Genomic DNA, 14,689 nt, shown 5'->3' with positions numbered 1-14,689 from the left:
GAACATAGGGAAAAGCGGCAGGAAAGCACAAAGAGGAAAAAGGGTATCTTAGTAGATACTGAGCTGCGTATCCCTGGAAATGTTTACAGTGAGACCAGATGGCCATTTGGCTATTAGAAGGATTCAAGCAACAGATGGCAGGTGGACTGGAACTCACACCTGAGTGCCTGTCAGTCACCTGGGAGCCTCTTAAAAATAGATTTCAGGGCCCTATCCCAGAATGAATAACTTAGAATTTCCTGGAGTGGAACCTAGCGGGTGGTCTGTGTTTTGAAAAAACTCCCTGGGTGATTCTAGCACAGCCATTGCATGACCCAGCATCGAGACCCACCTAAGTAGGTGGCCTTTCTGAAAGACTCTTCCAACTCAGAGTAATTCTGTGGCAGACTTGAAACTAGAACTCAGGTCTCTGACACTATGTACTTTCCATTGAACTCCTCATTTCCCTGGGCCTTGGCACATTTTTGAAGGGCACCTGAGCAAAGGCTCAGGCAGTAGGATGGAGGCTGCTTGAATGTGCAGCTGCAGGCTGCTATTGACCTGTCTGCGCATCTCATGACTCTGGTTGTCTCTTGTCAGGGGATCCCGCCCCCACATGCTGGCGTATCCACTGCTGTGCTTTCTTAAAACCAACAGCCCTGTAAATAAGCAGACAGACATAATTGGAGACTGACTTGCTGAAACTGCAGCTTAGCCGGTCCAGCTGTTCTAGTTCTGTGTAAGCCTTTCTTTTATAGGAAGTGAATGAGTCAGATGGGTTTGACTGTGAAACCCATTATGAGGAAATACTTAAGTGTGCAACAAAGTGGTGTTGAAGCCAAGAAAGGAAATAGTTATGAGCTCTGAGACACCATTTGCAAAGTTTGCTGCTCCAAGAGGAGGGAAGAGGTTGGCTCCTTTATGTCCTTCAGTCTCATGATGCCCTGGAGGTAATTTGATTGTTAAATGTTTGATTTCCTGTTATGTGCCAGGCAGGGAAGGTGAAGTGTGAATGAGTTGTGGTCTCTTCTTTGGTGGAGTTAACAGAGGAGTGAGAGATGCATAAATTGATATAATAAGTAGGCAGGGCCCGGGTGGTGGCTCTTGCCTGTAATCCCAACCTCAGAGGTGGAGGCAGACAGATCACCTGAGGACAGGAGTTTGAGACCACCCTGGCCAACATGGTGAAACCCTGTCTCTACTAAAAATATATAAATTACCTGGGTATGGTGGCGGGCACCTGTAATCCCAACTACTTCGGAGACTGAAGCAGGACAATCGCTTGAACCTGAGGGGCAGAGGTTGAGATTGTGCCACTGCACTCCAGCCTGGGTGAGTGAGACTCCCTCTCAAAAAAAAAATAATAAGTAAGCAGGTGTTGTGGGAGCACTTAGCAAGAAATGAATGGTTTGCTGGGATAATGAGGGGAAGTGATATTTCCTTTGTTGTTAAGGACTGAGTGTAAGTTTGGTAGACAAGTTCTAGAGAGACAGAATAGCATGTGCAAAGTCATGGAAGTATAAAATGTATAGGTATTTAAATAAAGAAAAAATTCAGAGTGACTATGATTTCAGACCTATAGTAAATGATGGAACGGGACAGAGTCTCCTGGCAGATCAGGAAGACCTTAAATGCCTGTTGGCAGTAGGGAGCCAAGAGTTAGAGAATTATTAGAGTGATTGGGTCTTTGTTCACACTGTCACTATACTAGAGGCTGTTTGACTTGGACTTAAGGGCTACTGGAGAGGGAGCCCAATGTAGTCATTCAGGCAGGAGATGATGAGAACCTGAAGTAAAGCAGTAGCTATGGGGATGGAAAGGAGGGGATGATTTCAATAGATGTTTAAGAGAAAAAATATATAGGCATCTTTTTGCGCTGTTTGACAACTGGAGAAGATCAGACAGATAACCACAATTTGCAAGAGAATAATGGACAAGATGTGTGCCAGGAAGCAGACTGTCATGGAATACCCAGGTGTTATATTAACTTGAACGTCCCCTCTTTACACAGGTTAGAAGTTCAAGCCGATGTCCAAAAGGAAATTTTCCCCAAAGACACAGCCAGTCTTGGTGCAATTAGTGACAACGCAAGCACTCGTGCTATGGCCGGTTCCATAATCAGTTCCTACAACCCACAGGACAGGTATGTGAACAGTCAGATGTCCAGGAGAGGTTGCATTTTTTGGTTGGGTACTAGGTCTTCAGAAGTTGAGTGCCTCATGGTAGGGCTCTGTGTACTATTTTGTGGGATGTATAGTGTAACCTGTGAATTCATTTGAGCAAGTTCTTGGTACTGGCGTGTTTGACATCTCTTGATTCTTCTTGTTAGCACTTGATTTTTAGAGATGTCTTTTCTTTCTTCCTTTTAGATTTTTTTTTTTCATTTTTTTCTTTTGGTCTTTCTTGGCTATTGTAACAGTGTATAATAACATGGAACTTAAAGAGCTAGATTGGTGTTCATTGATGTCTGTGAGTCTAGGTTTTCTGCTTGCCCTTTGCTTGATAGGGTTCCCATAGCCTCTTTCTCTTTCATTTTGAGAAACTAGTATATCTGGGATGGTGTAATGGTGGTACTCCTACTGTAGGTATTCTGGTTTCTTCTACTTGTGGTATAGTAGTAAAAAGCTTTTACTTTTATATTTTGAGTAAGCTAGTGTGGGGCTCTGACCCTTAGTTGGATTTTGGAAGCTCTTTCTATATGTTTAAAGAGATTGGCTGAGGTATATGTGCATGTACATATATAGTTAAATCAGCAAAAAGGATCTAGTTACTCTTCTCCATCTCATTTATTTTTATTTTTATGTTTTTAGAAACAGGGTCTTGCTCTGTCAACCAGGTTGGAGTGCAGTGACACAATCATAACGCACTGCAGCCTTGAACTCCTGGGCTCAAGCAATCTTCCCATCTCAGCCTCCCGAGCAGCTGGAAGTACAGGCATGTGCATCCATGCTCAGCTAATTTTTTTATTTTAGAAACAGGGTCTCACTTTGTTGCCCAGGCTGGTCTCAAACTCCTGGGCTCAGGGTATCCTCCCACCTCGGCCTCCCAAAGCACTGGGGTTATAGGCATGAACCATCACATCCAGTCTCCCATCTCATTTGAGTGTTAAATTAAAATTTTATTTTTGTAAAACGTGAGCTCTAGTTCACTATTTACCTATCCTTTTGAAATTCCTAATCCTGAACCCACAAACTGCTTTTACCAACAGGTTTAGCATGACCCATGCATGACTCAGCAAAGTGGATTTTGTCTCCACAGAGAATGCAACAATATGGAAATCCAAGTGGACATTGAAGCCAAACCAAGCCACTATCAGCTGGTGAGTGGAAGCAGCACGGAGGACTCGCTCCATGTTCATGCTCAGATGGCAGAGAATGAAGAAGAAGGTACTGGTGGTGGAGGCAGTGAAGAAGATCCCCCCTGCAGACACCAAAGCTGTGAACAGAAAGACTGCCTGGCCAGCAAACCTTGGGACATCAGCCTGGCCCAGCCTGAAAGCATCCGCAGTGACCTAGAGAGCTCTGATACACAGTCAGATGATGTGCCAGACATCACCTCAGATGAGTGTGGCTCCCCCCGCTCCCATACTGCAGCCTGCCCCTCGACCCCCAAAGCCCAAGGGGTACCGAGCCCAAGTGCCCAAATGAACCTCTCTGCCCTAGCTGAGGGACAAACTGTCTTGAAGCCAGAAGGTACAGAAGCCAGAGTATGAAATGGAATGAATGCTCCTGTTCTGAGAAGCACACTTGTTACTGCATCTTTTGGAATTTTTTTTAATTTTTTTTTTTTTTTTTTTTTCAAGGGGTAGGGATTTATGTATTTTATTTCAAAGATTCTCTGGTCACCGGTTTTCCCCAGGGAAATTCTGAGAAATTCACAATTTCTTACCAGATAAAACATGAAAAGTTTGCCGTTAGTCCCCCTTCCCCCTCCCTCTTTTTAGTTTTAATTTATTGGTTAAACTGATGACGGCAATCTGTGAGGTGTGTCAAAGAGTGTACATATGTATGTGTGTATATTGAATGCTAAACATATTACCGAAAGACACATTTTAATAAAGATTTCTGTCATAATTCAACTTACCTCATTTTCCTTGGCTTAGATAGTCCTACAGAGCCAAGTGTTTGAAACAGAGCACCATCTTTGACAGTCTCTAGACCTGAATTTTTCTAATCCCAGGGAAGAAGGATTGTATTCAAATCCAACCACAGTAGTCATCTATAAACCTATGACGACTCTCATGACAGGAAGCAAATCTAGGCTTGTTTTGGACTCTGTAGTCAGACTGAAGAATTATTAGCTGAGTCAGCGGAATAGGAAAGCAGTAGATTAAAACTAACCTTGTTTGCCCTCTAGCGGCAGCTGTGCAATTTACTCTTAAAAGTTTTATCTACCCTTTACTGCATTATAGTTAGCTATTAGTTATACGCCTGATGCACGCCTGTAATTCCAGCTACTCCAGAGGCTGAGGCAGGAGAATCGCTTGAACCCAGGAGGCAGTGGTTGCAGTGAGCTGAGATCGCTCACTGTACTCCAGCTTGGGCAGCAGAATGAAACTCCATCTCAAAAATAAAGTAAAAATAAAAAATAAAATAACGGGCCAGGCACAGTGGCTCACCCCTGTAATCCCAGCACTTTGGGAGGCCAAGGTGGGCAAATCACAAGGTCAGGAGATCAAGTTCATTCTGGCCAACCTGGTGAAACCCCATCTCTACTAAAAATACAAAAATTAGCTGGGCATGGTGGCACACACCTGTAGTTCCAGCTACTTGGGAGGCTGAGGGAGGAGAATCACTTGAACCCAGGAGGCAAAGGTTGCAGTGAGTTGAGATCATGCCATTGCACTCCAGCCTGGGCAACAGAGCGAGACTCTTGTCTCAAAAATAAAATAATGTCCTAAGAAATGAAAGCTTATATACAGTATAGCAAGAAAATTAGAAGACTCATGAAACCTGATGTAAGATTCTAAATCTTGCAGTGACTTACTTGGACTGTAGGAGTTAGTTTCATGCCCCTAATTTCCACAACTTTCAGATCTTATTTATGTATTTAGAGACAGAGTCTGGCTCTGTCCCCTAGGCTGGAGTGCAGTGGCATGATTTCGGCTCACTGCAACCTTTGTCTCCCGGGTTTAAGTGATTCTCATGTATCAGACTCCCGAGTAGCTGGGATTACAGATGCACGCCATCACACCTGGCTAATTTTTGTATTTTTGGTAGGGACGAGGTTTTGCCATGTTGGCCAGGCTGGTCTAGAACTCCTGACCTCAAGTGATTCACTCACCTCTGCCTCCTAAAGTGCTGGGATCATAGGCGTGAGCCACCTTGCCAGGTCCTAGGATTGTATTTAAAGAGCTTCCAATGTCAAACCTGTATCACCTTAGCTCTGGGCCCAGAGGAAGAATTGAAATCCTCCTTTCCCTGAGGACCAGGTGGCTTTCTGTTTCCTTTCACAGATGCACTTTTGTCTTCCTGGCCAGTGTTTTACTACAATGAGGATGACAAATCTGGATAACAGCCAGCTTGGAAGATGCTTATCTCTTGGACACTGTAGCCAGACTTAGCACATTTCCCTGCACCTAGGACAGAAAATGCTGTTAGTGAACTTTGGATCTCTGGAAAAACGTTCCCTGAAGTGGGGGTATACTTGTGTGAAAAAGAGAACTTGGAAAAAGACACAGCCTGGAGAGCTCTTGAAATGCAAATTATCAACTCAAAACTTAGAATTCTCTTGAAGCCTCAAGAGAACAATTAACTTGGATGAAATCAAAGAAGTCTGTTGAAGGGGCAGTAGTTCATGGCCAAACCTATATTTCTTGTCTGGGTTCCACTTAACTACAGCGGTGAGATTTGGGCAGTTTTACTCTCTGAGTCTGTTTTCACTTAGCCAAAACAGATGATGATCCTAGTTAATGGGTTGTAAAGACTGAGAGGGTATACCGAAAATGTTTTTGGTAAGGGCGCATGTTTTTTCCTCCTGCAGGAATAAGAAGAAGTGAGTTAAAGAAGATTTTAGATATAATCTAAGAAAGGAAGACTAGACCCCTAGGCCAGAGGCTATGAAAAAGTTAAATTTATTCTCATCTTTAGCAACACATTAGCAGATGAAAAGGCCCATCATCGCCACCTAAAGGCGAACACAAGTAGTGCATTAGAAAAGTTAGAAAGTTTAATTTCCTCTTCATACAGCCTTTGTTCATTCTGAAATACCTACTGCATTTCAGGTGTAAGATGTAGCAATGGCTAAAATAGAAAATGCCTGTCCCCATGGAACTTAGACTCTAGTGGGAGAAGGCAATCAGATATAATCTGGATTGAGGATAAGTACCCTGAAGAAAAATAGGGAAGACAGAGTGGTAGATACTACTTTACATGACCAGGTTGGGCCACCTTGATAAGGTTCCATTTTGTTAGAGAACTTAATGGAGCAAGGAAGAGAACTATGTGAATATCTAGGGGAAGCACATACCAGACATGAGGAATAATACAAAGGCCCTTTGATAGAGCATCCTTGGTCTGCTACCATAAAAGCACAGTATAGAGGCCTATATGGCTGAAACAAAGTGACCAAGGTGAGAGAGTAGTGGATTAGGTCAAAGAAGTAGCTGGGGCAAGATTGTGTAGATTAGCAAAACAACTCTGAAGACAAGAAAATTTTAGATTTCTCTGGGCCAGGAAGAGGTAACCTTCAAAGCCCGACAGATCCAGGAAGAGGTAATCTTCAAAGCCAGACAGATGCCAGCTTTCAAAGGGGCTAAAACTGGGAGGGGGCACATCTGATCACTAGTACTACCTGGACAAGTCAACGTGAAGAAGCTTGTGGATATGGTAAATGAATACTCATCATTTATTCTGACTTAATGTACCTTCTTATACTGCAAAGGCTGGTGTAGAGCACATTGAGAGCCAGATGTAGGGCTGAGTGCCCCACAAGGTCGTGGGGTGAGCCTTATGCTGTGCTGAAGCACAGGATCTAAGAAATAAAGAGACAGGACACAGAAGTACAAAGAAAAACGCAGCTGGGCTCGGGGGGCCACGCCACCTATAAGCAGAGTCAGGCGAGGCCCCTAATGTCCAGAAGCATGAATATTTATTGTGTGTAGGTTAGAGGGCAGGGCAGTGAGTGAAATCATCTTTCAGGATAGTGATAGGGTTGTGAGCAATAAAACATGGGGTCCACACCCATTAGGTCACGTAGGCCAGGAGGTGGACAGTGCACAGCAAGGGGCCCGTTTCCACGAAGGCAAGGGCCGTGTGCAGTAAGGGGTCCACCCCCATTAGGTCACCAAGGCTTGAAGGTGGGCCGTGCGCAGTGAAGAGGGTACAGTGTGCAATACTTCTATCTATGGGAAACTACTTCTAAGATTGATGGGAGGATGCTTTAAGTCACATAGCAGTGACAGAGCTGTCAAGGTTACCGCCACCTTCTGTCAGCTTCCAATGGATTCTATGGGAAGATGCTTTTCGAGCAGCATAGCAGCAAGAGCTGATAAAGTTCACAGTCCCCAAGGTGGATTGCCGTTCTGAGGGCAGCCTTCCACAAGAACTGGAGCAAGGTCCTACAACTCCTTTGTCAGGAGGAGTGGCCCTCACCCCAAGCCTGCCATACAGCGCATATCTTTACGATACTGAACGCTGCCACCTGGGCCATGGATTCTTGTCCTTGTATAACTGTTTTGCCCTTAATTCATGCTCTGCACTGTGTCTGCTCTAGGCATTCCTCCAATTATAAGCTGTTTATTCCTTAATTCATGCTCTGTACTATGTCCACTCTAGGCATTCCTCCGATTATGAACTAAGATATAATCATAGGTATATATGTAGGGAAATATTCTTTAGGCACTCATACTATCAACTATTATATGATTATATATAGAGGATTATATAAAGGGAGGCTTCAAGCCCTATTTCTATAAACTAATATATGATTATGTAAAGGATTATATAAAAGGAAATAGCTGAGTAGTAACACTATAAAGTGAGATATTCCTCAAGCCCTAACTGCCAGGGTTCTGCTTAGCTCTCATTGCTCAGTGCCTATATGGGGGGTTACCCACAGGCTGGAAAACTAAAAACTTCATGTCTTGGACTTCCTTGAAACCAAGGTTCTGAACGTAACCTAAGGTTAAGTTTTGCCAATTCAGTGCACAAACAAGATGTGGAAGGAGAAGTGATTGAGAGGTTATCTTTAGCTACTTTGGCTGTTGCTCCTGCAAGATGTAGAGACTTTAGGTTTCTTTAATTGCACTGTAATATCCATTAGTAGCTTGTGGGTGTTGAAGGGTGTCTGGATGCATAGATAGCAGTTTGTGATATTTTTTCTTGTAGTCAACCTTTAGTGGCCTCCTAATTCCTCATCTCCCCTGTGGTGGCAGAGGTAGCAGCCTACATGGAAGTCTAATTCCAGGTCTGGGAATCCCCTGGAGGTCCAGCCTACAGCCATGTTGCCCAGGCTTTGCAACACTTTTGTAAGCACCTAATTTACCTGTATTGAATCCTTGTCTACTTAAAATTGGTAGAGGGGTATTGTTTTCTGCAGTTACTGAATCCTGACTAATACAGTGTTTGGTTCCAAAAGTGGTTACTGGCAACAGGCCCTCAAAGATGGGCCGCTTAGATTAGTTATGACTAAGCTGCATTTGAAGGAAATACTGTGGATCTAGTTGCCATTGGAAAATGATAAAATGGTAGGCTTCACTAAACTATGATGGTGCCACTGTACCCCATGTTGCCCAGGCTAGGCCCCATCTAGCACCCCATCCCACTGCTAGATGGGTTCTAGCCTGAGCAACAGAGCTAGACCTCATCTCAAAAAAAGAGAATCAGCCGGGCATGGTGACTCAAGCCTGTAATCCTAGAATATTGGGAGGTCGAGGCAGATGCATCACTTGAGGCCAGGAGTTTCAGAACAGCCTGACCAATATGGTGAAGCCCTGTCTCTACTAAAAATACAAAAACTAGCTGGGCATGATGGTGCACACCTGTAGTCTCGGCTACTCAGGAGGCTGAGGCATGAGGATCTCTTGAACCTGGGAGGCGGAGGTTGCAGTGAGCCAAGATTGGGCCACTGCACTCCAGCATGGGTGACAGAGCAAGACTCTGTCTCAATCAATCAGTAAAATAACCATGCTAGAAATATTGACTTGCAGATTTTTTATATGTGTGACATACTTACCTCCAAATTTTGCCCTGCAAAATTGCCAAGAGGTTATTCCTTTCAGCAAGGAATTGAAAGTACATAAATAAGGGAAACACCTTATCTTGAAAAATGTGTAGTGTGTACCTCCCCTAGGCTGGAAATGAAGCTAAGAGATGCTAGCATCGTAAAGGGATGATGGGACCTGCAGTGCCAGGGGCCAGGGAGTAGTACCAAGGCAACAGAGCTGGAGTGATGAAATATATGGGTTACCTACCAAGGTCCTACTTGGCTTATAGAACACAAAACAAATCTTCAGGTCTGGCAAATAGAGGCCTGTTTTGAGTCACCAAAATGGAAATATACTGACATTCAATTCTCAGAGCTGAAGTCCTTGAAAAAAGGGGTAGAGGGTATCCTGGAGGAAGCACCCAGCAATAACACCATAACTATATCATAAATCTTCTAGACCTAAAAAGCCTTTGTGGTCCACTAGTTAGAAGCTTTTGTGGTGTTATGGGTCGAATCCTGTCCCCTCCACCAAAAATCATATGTTGAAGTCCTAGCCCCTAGTACCTCAAAATGTGCCCTTATTTGGAAAATGGGATTGCTACAGGGCCATATTGGAGTAGCGTGGCCTCCTAATCCAATACAGATTGTTGTACATATAAAAAGGGGAAATCTAGGCAGGGCGCAGTGGCTCATGCCTGTAATCCCAGCATTTTGGGAGGCCAAGGTGGGCAGATCACGAGGTCAGGAGATTGAGACCATTCTGGCTAACACGGTAAAACCCCATCTCTACTAAAAATACAAAAAATTAGCTGGGTGTAGTGGCACGCACCCTGTAGTCCCAGTTACTCAGGAAGCTGAGGCAGGAGAATCGTTTGAACCCAGGAGGCGGAGGTTGCGGTGAGCTGAGGCACTCCAGCCTGGGCAACAGAGCAAGACTCCATCTCAAAAAAAACAGGAAAATGGAGAGGGGAGCGAATCTGAATACAAAGACATGCACAGAGGCTAAGCATCATGTGAAGATGAAGGCAGAGATTGGGTTGATGCAGCAGAAACCAAGGGACACCAAGAATCGCCAGTAGACCATCAGAACCTGGGAGTGGCATGGAACAGATTCTTCCCTCCAGCCCGCAGAAGGAACCAACTCTGCAAAATATAGAACTTCTAGCTTCCTGAACTGTGAAACAATAAATATCTGTTTTGTAAGTCACCCAGTTTGTGGTATTTTGCTATGGAAGCCCTAGCAAACTAATATATGGGGGCCAGGCGATAGAAAGGAGTTCTGGCCTGCATCAATCTCACATACTCATTCTGTGGTTATTTCCCAGTTCCTGTAGGCACAGTTGTAATAGACATACTCGATGACTCGTAGAATCTGAACATTGACTGACTCGGAGTGAAAGCTATTGTGGTAAGAAGAGCAAAGGGAACCCTTGGAATTGCCCATCCCCACCAAAATCATAAACCAAAAGCAATAATGCATCCCTGAGGGAATGATGGATATTAATGTCCACATCAAAGAATGAGAAATTTCAGGAATGATGGTTCTTATATCCACATTTAATTTACTCGTTTGACCTATACAGGACTTGATTTGTAGCTAATATTTTAGATATAATCTCTTTATGAAGCAAATCAACACCTGCCCCTGGCACCTGCAGTCATGCAGCTGTGAGTACTGACCTGGAATATGCTTTTTTCTCTAGCCCGAATAGCAGAAAACATCAAAAGCAGATTACTTTCACCTGTCAGGGTCAATGGTACATTACACTGTCTTGCATCTGGGTAATATCACCCTTCCAGCTCTGTTGAAATCTAATCTGCAGGCACTTTAATCATCTCACATCTCCAAGAACATTGTTCTACATGTTCTTGACCCTCATAAGCAAGAAGTAATGGTATCTAAATGCCCTGGTAAAACACATGTTCTAAGGATAGGAGATAATCCCTGTGGAAGTTAAGAGAATGTCTACCTCTGTGATTTGGTTCACCCCACCAGATAAAGAACTTAATCCAGTTCATATACTGGCTGAGGAAGAAGGATCATGGAATGGATAGTGGAGAAAAATATATAAACAACTAACTCATGAAAAGTTGAGAAATGGGCACTATATTAGCATTTCATGTTTTCTTCCTTGCTCTATTGTGATAATTTATAGATATTAATTCATTTTCTCCTCCCATATTTTCCTTAGAATAGTAAGATGTATTATTGTTGCTAACTTGTTAATTTAGTGTTTAGATTATATACTGTTGAAGTAGAATTGTAACTGAACAAGAATGATAATCACCCAGGGTGGATCAGCAGTGTGACTGATGGGATTTGGGGTCTCTCATTTTAAGGAAGGGATTTAGGTCCCTAAAAGTCCAAAAACATAGACTGGTGTAGACGTGGTGAATTGCCTTCAGCATCCATTCCAAACACTTCCTCGTACTGCATAGACTGCAAAGATAAACACTCTATTCCCTAGACTCCCATGCAGCTAACATTCTACATACAAATTGGAAGCTACCCCATCAGCAGATGAAGAAATAAAGAAAATGTATCTATAAATAATGGAATACTATTCAGCCTTGAAGAAGAAAGAAATTCTGTTATTTGCAACAACATGGGTGAAGCTGGAGAACATTATGCTAAGTGAAATAAGCCAGGCACCAACAAATACCACATTATCAGTTGCATGTAGACTCTAAAACAATTGAATCCATAGAAGCCGAAAGTAGAACGGTGGTTACAAGAGGCCAAGGGCTGAGGGGAATAGGGAAAATGATGGTGAAAGGGTACAAAGCCTCAGGAGCAATATGTTTGTTTGTTTGTTTGTTTGCTTGTTTGGAGATCTATTGCACAGCATGGTGACTATAGTTAATAGTTGGTAGTTTGGATATTCGTCCCCACCCAAATCTTAGGTTGAATTGTAATCCCCAGTGCTAGAAGATGGGACCTGGTAGGAAGTGATTGGATCATGGGGTGGATCCTACATGGATTCATGCTGTCCTCACAATAATGAGTCTGGAGATCTGGTTGATTGAAAGTGTGTGGCACCTCCCCCACCTGTCTACTGCTTCTGTTTTCACTTAAGAGCCTGCTGCCACTCTGCCTTCCACTGTGAATAAAAGTTTCCTGAGGCCTCCCCAGAAGCCAAGCAGATGCCAGCTACCATGCTTGCACAGCGCACAGAACCATGAGCCAATTAAACCTGTTTTCTTTACAAATTATCCAGTCTCAGGTATTCCTTTATAGCAATTCAAGAATGGCCTAATACAATAGTATATGATTGTACATTTCAAAATCACTGAGAGTAAATTTCAAATGTTCTCACCACAAAAAATAAGTAGGTGATGATATATTAATCAGCTTGATTTAATTTTTCCACATCGTATTCCAAATCATAGCATCATTTTGTGTTCCATAAGTATATACAACTATAATTTGTCTAATTCACAATAAAAATTTAAAATAATTATTTGTTGAAATAGTGTCTCATTCTGTTGCCAGGCCAGAGAGCCAGGGTTGCAAACTTGGCTTACGGACTCAAGTGATCTTCCCACCTCAGGCTTCTAAGTAGCTGGGACTACAGGCACATGCCACCACATCTGGCTAATTTTTTTCTTTTTTTGTATTTTTGTAGAGACAGGGTTTGCTATGTTGCCTAGGTTGGTCTTGAACTCCTGAGCTCAAGCGATCTGCCTGCCTCAGCTTTCCAAAGTGCTGGGATTATAGGTGTAAGCCACTACACCTGACCTAATTAATTAATTTAATTTAACCTAAAAAAATTAAGCTTGACCAACTACATCAATATATATAAAAATTGGGGAGAGATCCAAGATGGCTGATTACTAGCAGCTCAGGATTGTAGCTCCCAGTGAAAGTGCAGAGAACAAGAGGACGCCACACTTTCAGATGAATTTTTGTTGCTCACGGACCAGGAGATTCCCAGCAGAAGAGACAAACAGGTCGCCAGCGCGACTCTTGTGGCCGGCGCGGCGGCTCTTGGTGCAGAGTAAACGGGACTGGGTCCCCTTTTGGTCGACGTTTGGAGCTCCGGGAAGGCAGAGTCGCCTATTCAGCTGATTGAAAAAGGGACTTAAGAAGGAAGGCAGACCGGAGATTCCCGGGCAGAAAAGCACCACGAATCTTAACACTGCTGTTTTGGCCGGCATAGTGGGTTGCTCAGATTCCGGCGCTGGGAATCAACAAGTTGGATGTCCACTCAGAGACCTAATTTGAAAGTCAGTAATTACAAAGACAACAGATGGATAAATTTACAATGATGGGAAGAAACCAGCGTAAAAAGGCTGAGAATACTTAAAATCAGAATGCCTCTCCCTCTACAGGGGATCACAATTCCTCATCAACAAGGGAACAAGGCCTGATGGAGAACGAGTGCATTCCATTAACAGATTTAGGCTTCAGAATGTGGATAATAAGAAACTTCTGTGAGTTAAAAGAACATGTTCTAGCCCAATGTAAAGAAACTAAGAACCTTGAAAAAAGGTTTGACGAAATCCTAACGAGAATAGACAATCTAGAGAGGAATATAAGTGAATTAATGGAACTGAAGAATACAATACGAGAACTCTGCGAAGTATGCACAGGTTTTAACAGTCGAATTCATCAAGCAGAAGAAAGGGTATCAGAGGTCGAAGACCAACTTAATGAAATGAAACAAGTAGACAAGATTAGAGAAGAAAGAGTAAAAAGGAATGAGCAAAGTCTCCAAGAAATATGGGACTATGTGAAAAGACCTAATTTACGTTTGATAGGTGTACCTGAATGTCATGAAGAGAATGAATCCAAGCTGGAAAATATTCTTCAGGATATTATTCAGGAAAACCTTCCTAACCTAGTAAGTCAGGAAAATACCCAACTTCAGGTAATACAGAGAACACCACAAAGATATTCCTCAAGTAGAGCAACCCCAAGACACATAATCTCCAGATTCACCAGGGTTGAAATAAAGGAGAAAATTCTAAGGGCAGCTAGAGAGAAAGGTCAGGTTACCCATAAAGGGAAGCCTATCAGACTCACAGCAGATCTCTCAGCTGAAAGCCTACAAACGAGAAGAGACTGGGGGTCAATATTCAGTATTCTCAAAGAAAAGAATTTTTCAACCCAGAATTTCATATCCAGCCAAATTAAGCTTCATAAATGAAGGAAAAATAAAATTTTTCACAATAAGCAAGCACTCAGAGATTTCATCACCACCAGGCCTGCTTTACAAGAGCTTCTAAAAGAAGCACTATACACAGAAAGGAACAACCAGTATCAGTCATCCCAAAAACTTACCAAAAGGTAAAGAGTATCTCCCTAATGAAGACTCTATATCAACTAGTGGGCAAAATAGCCAGCTAGCATTAAACGACAATATTAAACTCACAAATATCAATATTAATCCTAAATTTAAATGGATTAAATTCCCCAATCAAAGACACAGACAGGCAAATTGAATAAAAAGTCAAAACCCATCGGTTCACTGTATCCAGATCCATCTCATAAGCAAGGACACACAAAGACTCAAAACAAAGGATTGGTGGAAGACTTACCAATGAAATGGAGAGAAAAAAA

General features: G+C 42.8%; 1 protein-coding gene across 5 annotated transcripts in view; it reads left to right on the top strand.

Moving 5' to 3' along the window:
* RNF19B (ring finger protein 19B) overlaps positions 1–4,057 on the top strand; it is a 29,311-nt gene extending 25,254 nt beyond the window's left edge. For 2 of the 5 annotated variants that reach the window (XM_032246801.1, XM_032246800.1), the window contains exons 8-9: positions 1,991–2,122; positions 3,238–4,057. In XM_032246801.1, coding sequence (XP_032102692.1) covers positions 1,991–2,122; positions 3,238–3,691 — 586 coding nt within the window. In that variant the 3' untranslated portion in view covers positions 3,692–4,057. Of the gene's footprint in view, positions 1–1,990; positions 2,123–3,187 lie in introns of all 5 variants that reach the window. The other 3 variants (XM_032246804.1, XM_032246803.1, XM_032246802.1) reach the window with 3 other exon arrangements.
* The last annotated feature ends 10,632 nt before the right edge of the window (positions 4,058–14,689 follow it).

This window comes from Sapajus apella, unplaced genomic scaffold, assembly GCF_009761245.1.
Source record: "Sapajus apella isolate SASKATOON/1434 unplaced genomic scaffold, GSC_monkey_1.0 scaffold62, whole genome shotgun sequence".
Taxonomy (NCBI): domain Eukaryota; kingdom Metazoa; phylum Chordata; class Mammalia; order Primates; family Cebidae; genus Sapajus; species Sapajus apella.
The sequence above is the reverse complement of the archived record's forward strand: the minus strand, read 5'-3'. Positions and strand labels throughout refer to the sequence as shown.